The sequence below is a fragment of the Heteronotia binoei genome, chromosome 6 (assembly GCF_032191835.1).
Source record: "Heteronotia binoei isolate CCM8104 ecotype False Entrance Well chromosome 6, APGP_CSIRO_Hbin_v1, whole genome shotgun sequence".
Classification (NCBI taxonomy): domain Eukaryota; kingdom Metazoa; phylum Chordata; class Lepidosauria; order Squamata; family Gekkonidae; genus Heteronotia; species Heteronotia binoei.
Window position 1 is genome coordinate 31707584 of NC_083228.1, and position 13003 is coordinate 31720586.

Genomic DNA, 13003 nt, shown 5'->3' on the forward strand with positions numbered 1-13003 from the left:
TACTTTCAAAACACTGTTTATTAAGTTTAACAAATGCTTTTATAAAATAGAAATAATAATATTTGCACTTATGCACAGATGAGCACTCTTACCAAACTTACCCCTCCAATAGGACAGCTCTACCAAACACCATTCAAAAATAGATGTAAACTTGCCAATATTTTACTCTTCTGCAGCATTCTGAAAAGTTGCACATTATTTTACATCTCAGCTTTTTGAACATGTGTTCCACACTATAGCCATATAGGTTATGAAGAAATGCTTTTCCTTTGTCTGACTCAGATTAGGATTAATGTAAATGGAAGACATGAAGAAGAATATATTTAGAAAAAAACTCATTTACTCCTTTTCGTGGCTGCTGTTTTTTTGCCTCCTTTTTTGGAGGAATTTCCATATTTTGCTTCCATCTGAGCCAGAAAGTCATCCATTTCCTTTTTCCGATTCTCATTTCTTTTCTATTAAATGAACAAAAAAAAATGCTGATTAACTTATCTGGTATTTCACTTGCTTCTATTATTTATTAAAGGGTAAGACTCAAAACTGGATAATTCAAGAACATATTAGAATACCTGTACAGAAGTAACTACAGAAACCAGGCCACTGGAAGGGTAAGAATTGTTCCAAGTGAGCTACAGATGAAACCACTATCCTATTTATGGGCTAGCAGACCACTATAGTAGGCTGAAAATAAAAACCCACTGAATCTGCTCAAGGGTCCATCTGAGTCAGCATATCCTGTTTTCACAAGGCCAGACGACTGTTTCCAGAAACATCAAATGCAAGGCATAAGGGCAACCAACAGTCCTCTCACATTCACTTAGTTACCTAAACATGGAGATTCCAATTTGTGCTGTGGACTCAAACTTACCTGAATTAATGCTCTGACATCATCGTCTTTATCAAGACCTAGTTCTTTTCTGGATTTTTCTGCCTCTTTAGCCTCTTTTTCAGCCTGAAACAGGAACACAGTTGACTGATAAACTTCTGCTTTAATCATCATGCATGGCAAGAACTAACCCTGTATTCTGTTTTGCCTAGAAAGAAATCGTGGAAGCTTTGGCTACCTGCCCTTCAAAATACTGGGAGACCTGAGGGAATTTCTGTTGTTTGTTATTTTGCCTTTTTCATATTAATATCTGAAATTGTAAGCTGCTTATTTTCCTTGGCAGACAGGCAGTACACAAAACCAGCACATAAATAAAAATCCATCAGTATCTCAACTCTAGAGGGTGCTACATTTGAGAAGAGCTGACACAGGTGAAATATGAAATACGGAACGCTAAGATTAGGATACAGCCAGAAATTTATTCAGTTGAAAATGGTATACATTTCTTCACTGAACTTTTGTTATTGTCAAACATACCCTCCTTTTTCTTGCATTCATCTTTTGCTTAGACTCTTTTGCAAAGGCTTTGAAGACTGGAAGTTCTCCCAAATCAATGGCTTGTTGGATAATTGTCCTTATTCTTGGTTCATCTGTATAATCTGCACACAATACTTTATTCATAATTTGGTCCATATTGCCCTTACAGTTCTTATATGCCGTCTTAATGTCCTCCATCTCTTCTGTAGAATCATTGTACTGTGTCTTAAAGTCTTCAATATCTTTTAAAGTTATCTGATTTTCAACAGAGAAAGACAAGAGGAAAAATGCCTTGAATATAAAAATCCTTAATACCAAACTCAGGCTATATATAAGATTTTCATCACAAGATCATTGTTATTTAAACAAGTTTACTTTTGAGATCAACTGCATGAAATTCTACTAATTTCCATGAAGAACAAAGAACCTGGTCCTTACATAAAGTCAGGCAGAGGAGGAAGGAACAAGGCTTGCATGTTACTTCCATCTCTTCCTATGCAGATACAGGAAATGTGAAACACGTTTCATTAAGTAACAACAAATATATCAAAGAAACTTTTTTAACTGAGAAAAGACAAGTGTAGGACTTGTGTATTACAGATGCACACAGTAGACAATCATCTTACAGCTTTAGCTGCTGCATCACTCAGCTACAAACAAATGGGGGGAGGGGGGTTTTTACCCTCCCATTGAAGAAAATGCTCCCCCCCCGACCTGTAAAGCCATGGTTCTTGATTGAATGTTTTGAAGCAGGTCCCACTTGTAAATTGACTCCATGCTCATTTCCTCATCCAGTGTAACACAACAATCTCATTAGCACTGACCAAGTTTGTATTATATGTTTCATATTTAAAATTCATCAATACACAGCATTGCTGAATAACAAGCCATACTGGCCATTTTGCATATTATGTGCATGGAAGCCAAAATTTGCCATCCAGCCTCATGGTGTTCCTCCTCCTCCCACCTGGTCTCACAACCCACCTGTTGCAAGAGAGTCACTCACAACCCACTTTTGGGTCCCCACCAACAATCTGAGAACTACTGCTCCAGGGTGATTTTACCCCTCCACAGAAAAAGCCCCCTACAGCTTCACCAGCCTGAGGAAGATGCCTACTTCTTTGAAGATCAGCTTCCAGTACTCTTCCCAATTGCGGTCCTGGTTCAGCACAGTCGACTCCTCGTCTACAATGCCCTGCTGGTCATACAGAGTTCGCTGCTCTTGGTCACTCAGCAGTGCATACACCTTGCCCAAGATCTGAGGAGATAAAACAAGCCATCTCAGCAATCCAATAAGGAAAAGCAACCTGTTCCTCAGGCCTGATCTAGACATACAGCAGAATGAAATGGTACAACAAGGTGGCAGAATCGTAATGCATCTGTTCAGGCTGCAGGTCTGATATTACTAATTCTCTAAAACTTAGAAAAGAGCACAACTGTGAAGTGCTAGTCAGAATTTTTCATTAGGAAATGTTATTTTTTTAATTTGCAGGGAATTTTTACATGAGGGGAGCATTAACATTGGGGAACCAGGTGGACTGATTTTAAACAAAGTGATTGAGACTAGATTTTATTTATTTACTTAATTTATACCCCACTTTTCTCCCTAATGGAGACCCAAAGCGACTTATGACATTCTCCTCCATTTTAGTCTACAACAACCACCACATGAGGTAGGTTACAGTGAGTGTGTGTGACAGGCTCCAGGTCAACCAGCAAGCCTCAATGACAGAGTGGATTCAAATCTGGGTCTCCCAAATCCTAGTTCAGCACTCTAACTGATACTTAAATGAATTTCTTAAAACAATAAAGCTTAGTTACAGAATAACTATTAAAAGTACTAATTTACAACTAAACAGAACATTAACACATTCTAGTGGCATAAACTTTGTTTTTGTATTTAACCAACATTTACTAATTTTAGAAAATACTATATAGTATATTGTTTATATGTTTGCTCATTATACAGGTCAAATTGCACTGCAGTAGAAAAATCACACATCACATTTTGCTTCACTTCAGCATCTTCTCTATCATTGTATCTCTCTTACACCATCCATGATCCGAGAAATATAAACAGGTGAATGTTCTGGCTTATTATAGCCCTTGTATCACTGTTTATATATAGCACAAACACTGCAGTCTTATGCAGAACTACTGCAGTCTTGAGCAATTCTGCATGGGAATGCATTGAAAGGCTAGACCAGTCTAAAAAGACCTCTCAGTAAATGGGCAGATGAGTAAAGAAATCTCTATTCATACATTTGAGAATTTGGTAGTAAACAGCACAATCTTGTGCAGTCTTACTCTCACATGGACTCAAGGAAGAATACATATACGGAGTTAGTGCAATCAACAAAATTGAACATTCAATAATGAATACATTAGGACAGTGTTTCCCATTTGCAGGGTCGTCACTCAGTACCAGGCCACGGAAGTCTCACTACCGGGTCACAAGAAAAGCCAAAGCTAGCCCTGCCCCCAGCAAAGCTAGCCCCACCCTGTCTCTGTGTTGGGCAGAGAGGAGCTGGGCTGCCTCTCCTTCCATCTCCCCCACTCCCTGTGTTTGAGAGAAAAGCTGGCATCCACTGGCACTTTGGACCCATGAAATGTTCTTCAAGGTATGAGCTTTCTTGTTCCTTGCAGTATGTTCTTTTGGGGAGATTTCCCTGGGAGGCCTAGGCGACAAAGAGTGTGTGTGTTTTTTTCATTCACTGGGAGGTCTGGGCAGCAAAGAAGGGTGTGTGTATATTTTTTCAGCTGGGACGGGCGGGGAGTGGGCATTCCAGTAGCTATTTTTTTTACGAAACGACCCCTGGGCAGAATTGTTGCTGGCTGGGGTCATCTGATGGTGAGGAAGGCTTTTTTCCTCTTTGCCCCCCCTTTCTTTCTTTCCATGCAAGTGATGCTCTATCTGTATTCTTGGTGCTGGGAAGGGGGGGGGGGAGCAACAGTGGGAGGGCTTCTAGTGCCCTGGCCCCACTGGTGGATATTCTAGTACTTTTTGGGCATTGTATGAGGGAATTTTGGACTGGATAGCCCACTGGCCTGATCCAATATGGCTCATCTTATGTTTATGTTCTATCTTTCCATGTCTTTTCCTTTCCTTCCATTTCATTCTTTCCCTTTATTTCCTTCCATGTTTACTGGATGAAACTTTTCTGTTCATCATACTGTTGTTGCAGATATAGGAGCTCTGCCAATGAAAAGTTAGCACCCCCAGTTGCAGCCAGCTGGCCTTCTATGAGATTTCTGTGTGAGTGAGAGTGAGAGGCGTGGGGCAGAAAGATTATTGGAGACTACTGTGGTATACCTCAACAGCACTGGAAGTGATGGTACTATGAACTTGGCACCATTTTACAGGTCCTGCTTTTAACAGCTGTCTGACACCAAAATTAAACTCCTCCTGTAGATATTAAAAAGGATGAAAGAAGTTCACTGGCTAAGTATCTGCACAACAGGTTGCTTTTAAAGGCATGGGAAACAAAGCCAGTAAAAAGCTGCAAGCCCCTCATAAATATCCTTCTTGGGATAACTGCAGAAAAGCTTGCATGAACTTTATATAACTTGAAATTAATTCATTATTTGCAGTACAATTCTCTGCTACCTTTCACAACAATTTTCCAGTGTTTCAACCAAAGAAAAGTATGAAAAATAGCTGTCGAAAGATTTTCTTGAAACCAAACAAGCTTGGTTGTCGCTTGAGGCAGGGTTCCAGTAGTAGCAGCTGAAGGAAGGGCTTACTAAATGTGTCAGCATATTTTGAGGTAGAGCAGCTGCCAGGGCCCAGTGTGGGTGGTACACAGTGCTGGCATTCCTGGTGGCAATGGCAACAGCACTCCCAACTGCATACACTGGCCAGTGCTGTTGAGGAAGGGATGTGTAGGTGGTGCAGGCAATTGAAGATGGGCATTAGGAATGCTTGCAAGCTGGAGAAGAACACACAAGCAGATAGGTGCATGCAGGTGTGAGGGTGGAAAGAGAGGACTGCCTACTTTCCACCCCCATTTTGGCTAAGCATGAGTTTCAGAGAGATTTTTCAGAAAATGAATTTACTTCAGAAGAAGAGGCAGGTTTGGAGGAGTGCCATGGAAGTGACATCACAGGAAAAGGTGGAGTTTTGGTTCAGTGTGCCCCGGAACTGACATCACTTGGCCACTGACACCACAGGAAATGACATAATTCCTGTCTCCTGGTTCTACCTCCAAAGTCTCCTGGCTCCATCCCCAAATTTTAGTGGGCCATGAAGGAGAATTGTAAAAATAACCGGGCTACGGAAAAGAAACGTTTGGGAAACCCTGCATTAGGATATCAGAAGGCTGGAACCACCAGAAAGAAGCAGAAGCATAAATATTATAACATTAAGCAGTACAGAAATTACATAACAGGATCCTACTTACAATACACTATGTATAGCAGTAAACACCACAAGTTCCAGTTATTTATCCAAGTACGTTTGTGAAACCATTTTATACTATGCAGTCTTATCACCTGTGCAGAAAAGCCCTCTTGAATAATTCAGTTTTGTACAGTTTGTAGAAGGCCAGGAGAGTGGGAATTTTCCTGACTATGCTGGGCAGGCCATTCCACAAGGTGTGAGCCACAATGGAGAAAGCATGTGTATGGACAGCTGCTGATCCTGCCTATTTGCAGGTTGACATCAATGTTCCCCCTAATTTCCCGCCCCCCCCCCCCCACTGAGCAGAGCAGTTCACATCCTAAGTAAAATATAACTGCTGTAAGAGCCCCGCGGTGGAGTGTTAAAGCTGCAGTACTGCAGTCCTAAACTCTGCTTACGGACCTGAATTCAATCCCTAGCGGTAGTTGGGTTTTCAGGTAGCCGGTTGACTCAGCCTTCCATCCTTTCAAGGTCGGTAAAATGAGTACCCAACTTGCTGGGAGGAAAGTGTAGATGACTGGGGAAGGCAATGGCAAACCACCCCGTAAAAAGTCTGCTGTGAAAATGTTGTGAAAGCAACGTCACCCCAGAGTTGGAAACGACTGGTGCATGCACAGGGGACTACCTTTACCTTTAATCTTAGAATGGGCAGTGCAAGACTCTACATGGCTCCAGAATGTGGTTGAGAGGGCTTCCTATGTTAATGCTCATACACAATTTAAAGGGAACACTGGTTGGCACCTACAAACCCCGCTGCTGACATGAACAGAGTTGTCATGGCAGAGCATAGAGAGGTGATCCCATAAATAAGAGAGGCCAAGATCATGAAGGGCTTTATCAGTGATAGACAATACATTAAACTGAACTTGGTAACGAATGGGCAAATATGCACGCTCCGTCTAGCTCCCACTAATAGTCGAGCCATGTCATTCTAACCAGTGTTCCCTCTAAGCTGAGTTAGCGTGAGCTAGCTCACAGATTTTTAGCCTCCAGCTTACACATTTTTATCTTAGCTCAGGAAGAATGACCCCAGAGCACAATAATTTATGCAGTAGCTCATAACTTTAATACCAGTAGTTCACAAAGTAGAATTTTTGCTCACAAGACTGCAGCTTAGAAGGACCATTGATTCTAATCCAGTTGAGAGATTCTGAGTTAATTCTGAAGGAAGACCAACATACAGTGCATTACAGCAGCCTAGTCCCAATGTTTTGTGCTATGGGGGCCAGTTCAGATGTATCAAAGTATGGGGTCATTTTACGAGCTAGGCTGAGTTGGAAGATGTGCAGTTCCATTGACTTGCTTCTCCAGTAGTAAAGCTGGGTCCAGTACAATCCCCAAAGTTTTTTGACTGAGTCAGCCAGGGTCACTTGCACTCCATGAAAAGTGGGGAAAACAAGTCCTTCAGGGCCTCCATCTTCCCAACCAGCACCTCTTTGTCTTTTCTGGACAGCCAGTTTGGTGTAGTGGTTAAGTGCGTGGACTCTTATCTGGGAGAACCGGGTTTGATTCCCCACTCCTCCACCTGCACCTGCTGGAATGGCCTTGGGTCAGCCATAGCTCTGGCAGAGGTTGTCCTTGAAAGGGCAGCTTCTGGGAGAGTTCTCTCAGCCCCACCCACCTCACAGGGTATCTGTTGTAGGGGGAGAAAATATAGGAGAGTGTGAGCCGCTCTGAGTCTCTGATTCAGACAGAAGGGCGGGATATAAAGCTGCAGTCGTCGTCTTCTTAACACCGATGAATTCAGCAAAGCGTTGAACTCTGCACAGGTGCAAGGGAAGGGGAGGAGGAAGATGCTGCCCAGCCCACTCCACTCCCTCCCACGCGAGCCGGGCGCCTCCCCTCCGTTCTCTTACCTGGAAGCGGCGGGTGGCTTCCTCCTTGTCCGCCAAGTCCGCGCGGTCCGGGTGCACCCGCAGGGAGGCCTTGTGGTAGCCGCGGCGAATCTCCTCTGCCGAAGCGCTGCTAGGCACACCCAGCACTTGGTACAGGTCGCCGGCGGCAAAGGTCTCGCGGCACTCCTCCAGCAGCCCCATCGCCCAGCCGCCCTGCCTCGCCTCAGCCGCCCGCCGCTTTTCCCGCCAGCCACGCCTCCGCCTGCTTTACGGCCCCGCGCCTGGAAATGTCGCAATAGGGACAAAGAAGAATGGGAGGGGAGACTCACCATAGAGATGGGAAAGGCTAGAGTGGCACGCAGCTTGCAAATCCCTGTTACAAACCCCAGAGACAGTGGCAAAGAGCAAGAGTCGTGCCTCAGGAAAGCTCATCTCCTGCCACAGAATTTTTTAAAGATGCCGTTGGACTCTTGCTCTTTTCTGCTGCTGCAGACAGGCTAAGGCTTAATCAAAGAATGAGAAAAAACGTCAGAATCCTAGATGGGTGGGGTTGCCTGGTAGACTGGGGTATCTGGACAGTGGCAAAAATAGGGTTGCCAGGTCTGACTCAAAAAATACCTGGGGACTTTGGTGGAGCCAGGGGACTTTGGGGGGGGGGTGGAGCCAGGGGACTTTGGGGGGGGGGTGGAGCCAGGAGCAAGGGTGTGACAAGCACGATTGAACTCCAAAGGGTGTTCTAGCTATCACATTTAAAGGGACCACACACCTTTTAAATGCCTTCCCTCCACTTGGAAATAATGAGGGATAGGGGCACCTTCTTTTGGGGATCATAGAATTGGACCCCCTGGTGGGTGCTTCAAAGAGATGGCCCAGATGCTGTGCTGAAAATGTGATGCCTCCACCTCAAAAACAGCCCCTTCCTGACCCCCAGATACCCATGGATTGATTCTCCATTATACTCTATGGAAACCAGTATCCATAGGGAATAATGGAGTGCCCTGCAGACATTTCCCTTCCCCCCCCCCAGCTTTCTGATAACCCTGAGGAGGGCCTCCAAACCTGGGGAGCCCCTTCCCCCAACTGGGGATTGGCAACCCTAGTGCAAAGTGTTGTTTTAGAGAAGAGATGCTCAGCACTCTTCCACACAAAACCCCTTCTCTCTGTGGGACCACGCATTTTGGAAGGCAGCGGACTGCTTAGCTAGCAGTCCAGTGCATCAAGAGTGGACAGTTCATTTGACACCAAAGAAGGTCATGCTGCGGGGTGCGAGGGATCACCCGCTCAATTTGTATTTCTTTTATTGTATTTATTTGATTTCAGTGGGCTACAGAGGCTGCGATTCAAAGTGTGCTTACTTGGAAGGAAAGCCCTTCCCCCCAAACCAAAAAACAGGAGCTTTGAGTGATGTAGCTCCAGCAGAAGTGGCCCTAGAGACTGCTTCTTCAAATGCGAAGCAGTGACTCACTAGGTAGATAGAGCCACCTGTGGTGTAGTAGTCTGAATGCTGGTCTAGAATGTCCACTTGTGGGCTGGCTTTAGGCCACTCTCTCAGCCAAACCTACCTCACAGGGCTGTTTTGAGGACACAATGGAAAAGGGTGGACCCAGGTGTCCCACCATAAACTCCTTGGAAGAAGGACAGGATAAAAATGAATTAAATATGTAGATACTGTGGAAAGAAATGATACATATGGGGCCAAGGGGCTATGAAATGAAGGGAGTATAACATAAAAGGTAATTATGTACAATCAGGGAAAATATAGACCAGTCGTTATTGATGCTAAGCTAGTTCATACCTGTAATAGGTGGAGAATCTTAGGTTTTCATAAAATAGTCACCATTTTAGTGAGATAAGAATCCTAATCTAAAGTTCAGGTGGGGGTGGGGGAGAGATATGGTGATGCTTTGAATAAACTCCTCTTCGGGCATTTCACACTTGAGCCTTCTTTTTAAATGACCACCAAACTCAATTGACCCAGTAGTGTAAGACTGAAATCAAATAAAGTTGCAACTAAATAGCCCTGTGTGAATAGCAATGCTATGCTTTTTTAATGTAAAACAATTTTTATTTTTGCAACATATTGAAAAATATACTTCTAACATAACCCAAATATAATCACCAATATATTACAAATTTTCCTCCCCATCCTCGCCTCTAATTCATGACCTCCGCTGGTACTTAAAATATATAAAAAACATTCTAAAGATAAAATTCATAATTATAGAATCTTCACTAAAAATTACCATTATTTTAACTCTAAAAAAAGTTATGCTTTATCCTCTACTTAATACTTATTTATCTAGCTTACAAATTAAATCACAATATCAATCATCACAGTTCTTCTCTTCTCTTTAAAAGTTCAGTTATTGTTATCAAAAACCACTAAACGTTTCTTCACTTTCCATTGTTTCTCCACATATTTTTGAAACTTCTCCCAGTCTTCTTTAAATTTCTCCAAATTACAGTCTTTTAAGATTCTAGTAAGTTTGTCCATTTCACTCCAGTTTAGTACTTTTAAGACCCAGTCCCATTTTTCTGGTATTTTGTTTTGTTTCCACAATTGCGCGTACAATGTCCTCGCAGATGAAAGCAAATACCACAACAATGCCTGTCTTGCTTCAGAAAGCTTTCCATTTGTAATCCCACCAGAAAGACATCTGGTGCTTTCTTAATATTATATCCCAAGATTTTCGAAATCTCTTGCTGAATCATAAGCCAAAATTGTTTTGCCTTTTCGCAAGTCCACCACATATGGTAGAACGAACCTTTCCAACACCTATCAGAAGCTTAATTGTTCATTTTTGCTAATTTTTTAGGTGTCATATACCACCTATACAGCATTTTAAAACAGTTCTCTTTTATATTATAGCATGTCACTATTCTCATAGAGTTCTTCGATAGGTGTTCCCACGTCTCCATTTGTATTTCCTTGTTAAAATTTATTGCCCATTTAACCATTTGAGGTTTCACCACCTCCTGTTCTGTAGACCATTTCAATAACAGTTGTCCTTGAAATCAATTTTTAATTTTCACCCAACAGCATTTTTTCCATTTCTGTATGATTATGCCTTATACCAGTATTTCTAATATCGTTCTCTACCAAGCTTTTAATTTGTTGCAGTTGAAACCAATTAAACTTATTTTGCAACTCGTCGGCCAATTTCAATTCTACTTTGCCTCCATGAATCTTTACCAGTTGTTTGTATGATACATATTTTTCTTCTTGTATATTTGTAGACAACTTTATAACTTCTGTTGGCACAATCCAAAGTGGTTTTCTCTCATCACCATATTTACTATATTTTTTCCAAGTATTCAACAAGTTTCTTCTTATGTAATGATGAGAGAAAAAACCATCCATCTTTTCCTTCTCATAATACATATAAACATGCCAACCAAAAATGTTCCCATGGTCTTCTAATGCCAATAATTTTCTGTTAAGTAAAGTTATCCATTCCTTAATCCATACCAAACAAACTGCATCATGGTATAACCTTAAATCAGGTAATTGGAAGCCACCTCTCTCTCTCGCATCTGTCAGAATTTTCATTTTAATTCTTGTTTTTTTGCCCACCCATACAAATTCTGAAATCTTTCTTTGCCAAAGATTAAATTGCTTCTTATCTTTCACTATTGGGAAAGTTTGAAAAAAACCCATAATTCTTGGTAGAACATTCACTTTAACTGCAGATATTCTTCCCAGCGTAGATAGATTCAATTTATTCCACTTTCTCATATCCTCTTCAATTTTATGCCAGAGCTTTTCGTAATTGTTCTTATATAAATCAGTATTTCTCATCGTAATCTCCACACCTAAATATTTAACTTTTGAGGTGACTTCACATCCAGTAGCATTTTGTAGCTCTTTCTGTTTGCTTGGTGACAGATTCTTACTAAGGATTTTCTATTTTTCTTTGCTTATATAAAAACCCGCCAGTTATTCAGTAGTGAAATTGGTGTATAATTTTTAACATCCGTGACATCTCTTTCAGTATCAATGAAATTACTGCTTCTTTCCATGTACTTGGCACCATCCCATCTTGTCTAATACTATTCATCAGTTTTTGAAGTTTAGGTACTAGTACTTCTGCCAGAACTTTATAAAATTTTGCTGAGAAGCCGTTGGGACCCGGAGCTTTTCCTAGTTTCATTGAACAAATTGCTGCTTCTATTTCTACTTTTTCAGTTGGTTCATTCAAGATTTTTTCCATGTTTTCTTTTAGGGGTTTCACTTTTATTCTTTGCAGATAAGCTTCTATTTTTTCTTTATTTACTTGTTGACCTTTAAATAATTTGGCGTAAAATTTGTAAAACTCCCTTTTAATTCCAGCTTGATTAGGGTTGCCAATCCCCAGGTGGGGGCAGGGGATCCCCCGGTTTGGAGGCCCTCCCCCCGCTTCAGGGTTGTCAGAAAGCCGGGGGGGGAGGGGAGGGAAATGTCGGCTGGGAACTCTATTATTCCCTATGGAGATTTATTCCCATAGAAAATCATAGAGAATTGAGCCACAGGTATCTGGGGCTCTGGGGGGGGGGGTTGTTTTTTGAGGTAGAGGCACCAAATTTTCAGTACAGCATCTAGAGCCTCTTCCCAAAATATCCCCCAAGTTTTAAAACGATTGGACCACGGGGTCCAATTCTATGAGCCCCCCAAAAAGGTGCCCCTATCCTTCATTATTTCCTATGGAAGGAAGGCATTGAAAAGGTGTGCCTTCCCTTTAAATGTGATGGCCAGAACTCCCTTTGGAGTTCAATTATGCTTGTCACAGCCTTGATCTTGGCTCCACCCCAATGTCTGCTGGCTCCACCCCCAAAGTCTCCTGGCTCCATCCCCAAAGTCCCCAGATATTTCTTAAATTGGACTTGGCAACCCTAGGCTTGATCCACAATTTCTTTACCCTCCGAAAAAATTCTATTTATGAATTTTTTCTCCCTTTTTCCTTCAGTTGCCAAGCCAAGTATTTTCCCGGCTTATTAGCACTTTCAAATGACTTCTGCTGTAGCCTTTTTAAATTCCACTCTACCTCTATTCAATAGGTGTCTCAATTGGTTCTGCAAAATAATAATTTCCCGCAATATTTTCTTTTTCCCTGGTCTTTTTTTCAGTTCATTTTCTTTTTTACCTATTTCTGTTTGTAAGTTCATCAATTGTTTTTCTTTAGCTCTTTTATCTTTATTGTTCAATGTAATTAGTATTCCTCTCATAACAGCTTTGTACGCATCCCATACGGTCTGAATTTTTACATCCTGATTTTCATTCATTTGGAAAAAAGCTTTAGTTTCTTTTTCAAGAGCTTTCACTGTTTCTACTCTTTGCAATAAGTTTTCATTTAACCTCCATCTTCTCGTCTTTTTCCTTTCTTTCGCTAACCACATTAATGGATTGTGGTCTGCACCTATTTTCAGAAG

At 41.8% G+C, this 13003-nt stretch overlaps 1 protein-coding gene across 1 annotated transcript; it reads right to left on the reverse strand.

The window, feature by feature from the left end:
* DNAJC9 (DnaJ heat shock protein family (Hsp40) member C9) lies at positions 1-8186 on the reverse strand. Its single transcript, XM_060241230.1, has 5 exons — positions 7619-8186; positions 2481-2621; positions 1364-1618; positions 869-952; positions 1-455 (listed from the first exon to the last, which is right to left on the reverse strand). Exons 1-5 carry the CDS (start codon positions 7796-7798, stop codon positions 336-338), a joined length of 780 nt encoding a protein of 259 aa, XP_060097213.1. The 5' UTR covers positions 7799-8186; the 3' UTR covers positions 1-335.
* Positions 8187-13003: the final 4817 nt, after the last annotated feature.

What these genes read in the sequence shown, in the direction of transcription:
- DNAJC9 (XM_060241230.1), bottom strand. Translation starts at nt 7,798, where the DNA reads ATGGGGCTGCTGGAGGAGTGCCGCGAGACCTTTGCCGCCGGCGACCTG. An exon ending in AAGCCACCCGCCGCTTCCAG is followed by an intron (nt 2,622 to 7,618) that starts GTAAGAGAACGG and finishes TTATCTCCTCAG; the next exon opens with ATCTTGGGCAAGGTGTATGC. An exon ending in TGAATGCAAGAAAAAGGAGG is followed by an intron (nt 953 to 1,363) that starts GTATGTTTGACA and finishes TTCCTGTTTCAG; the next exon opens with GCTGAAAAAGAGGCTAAAGA.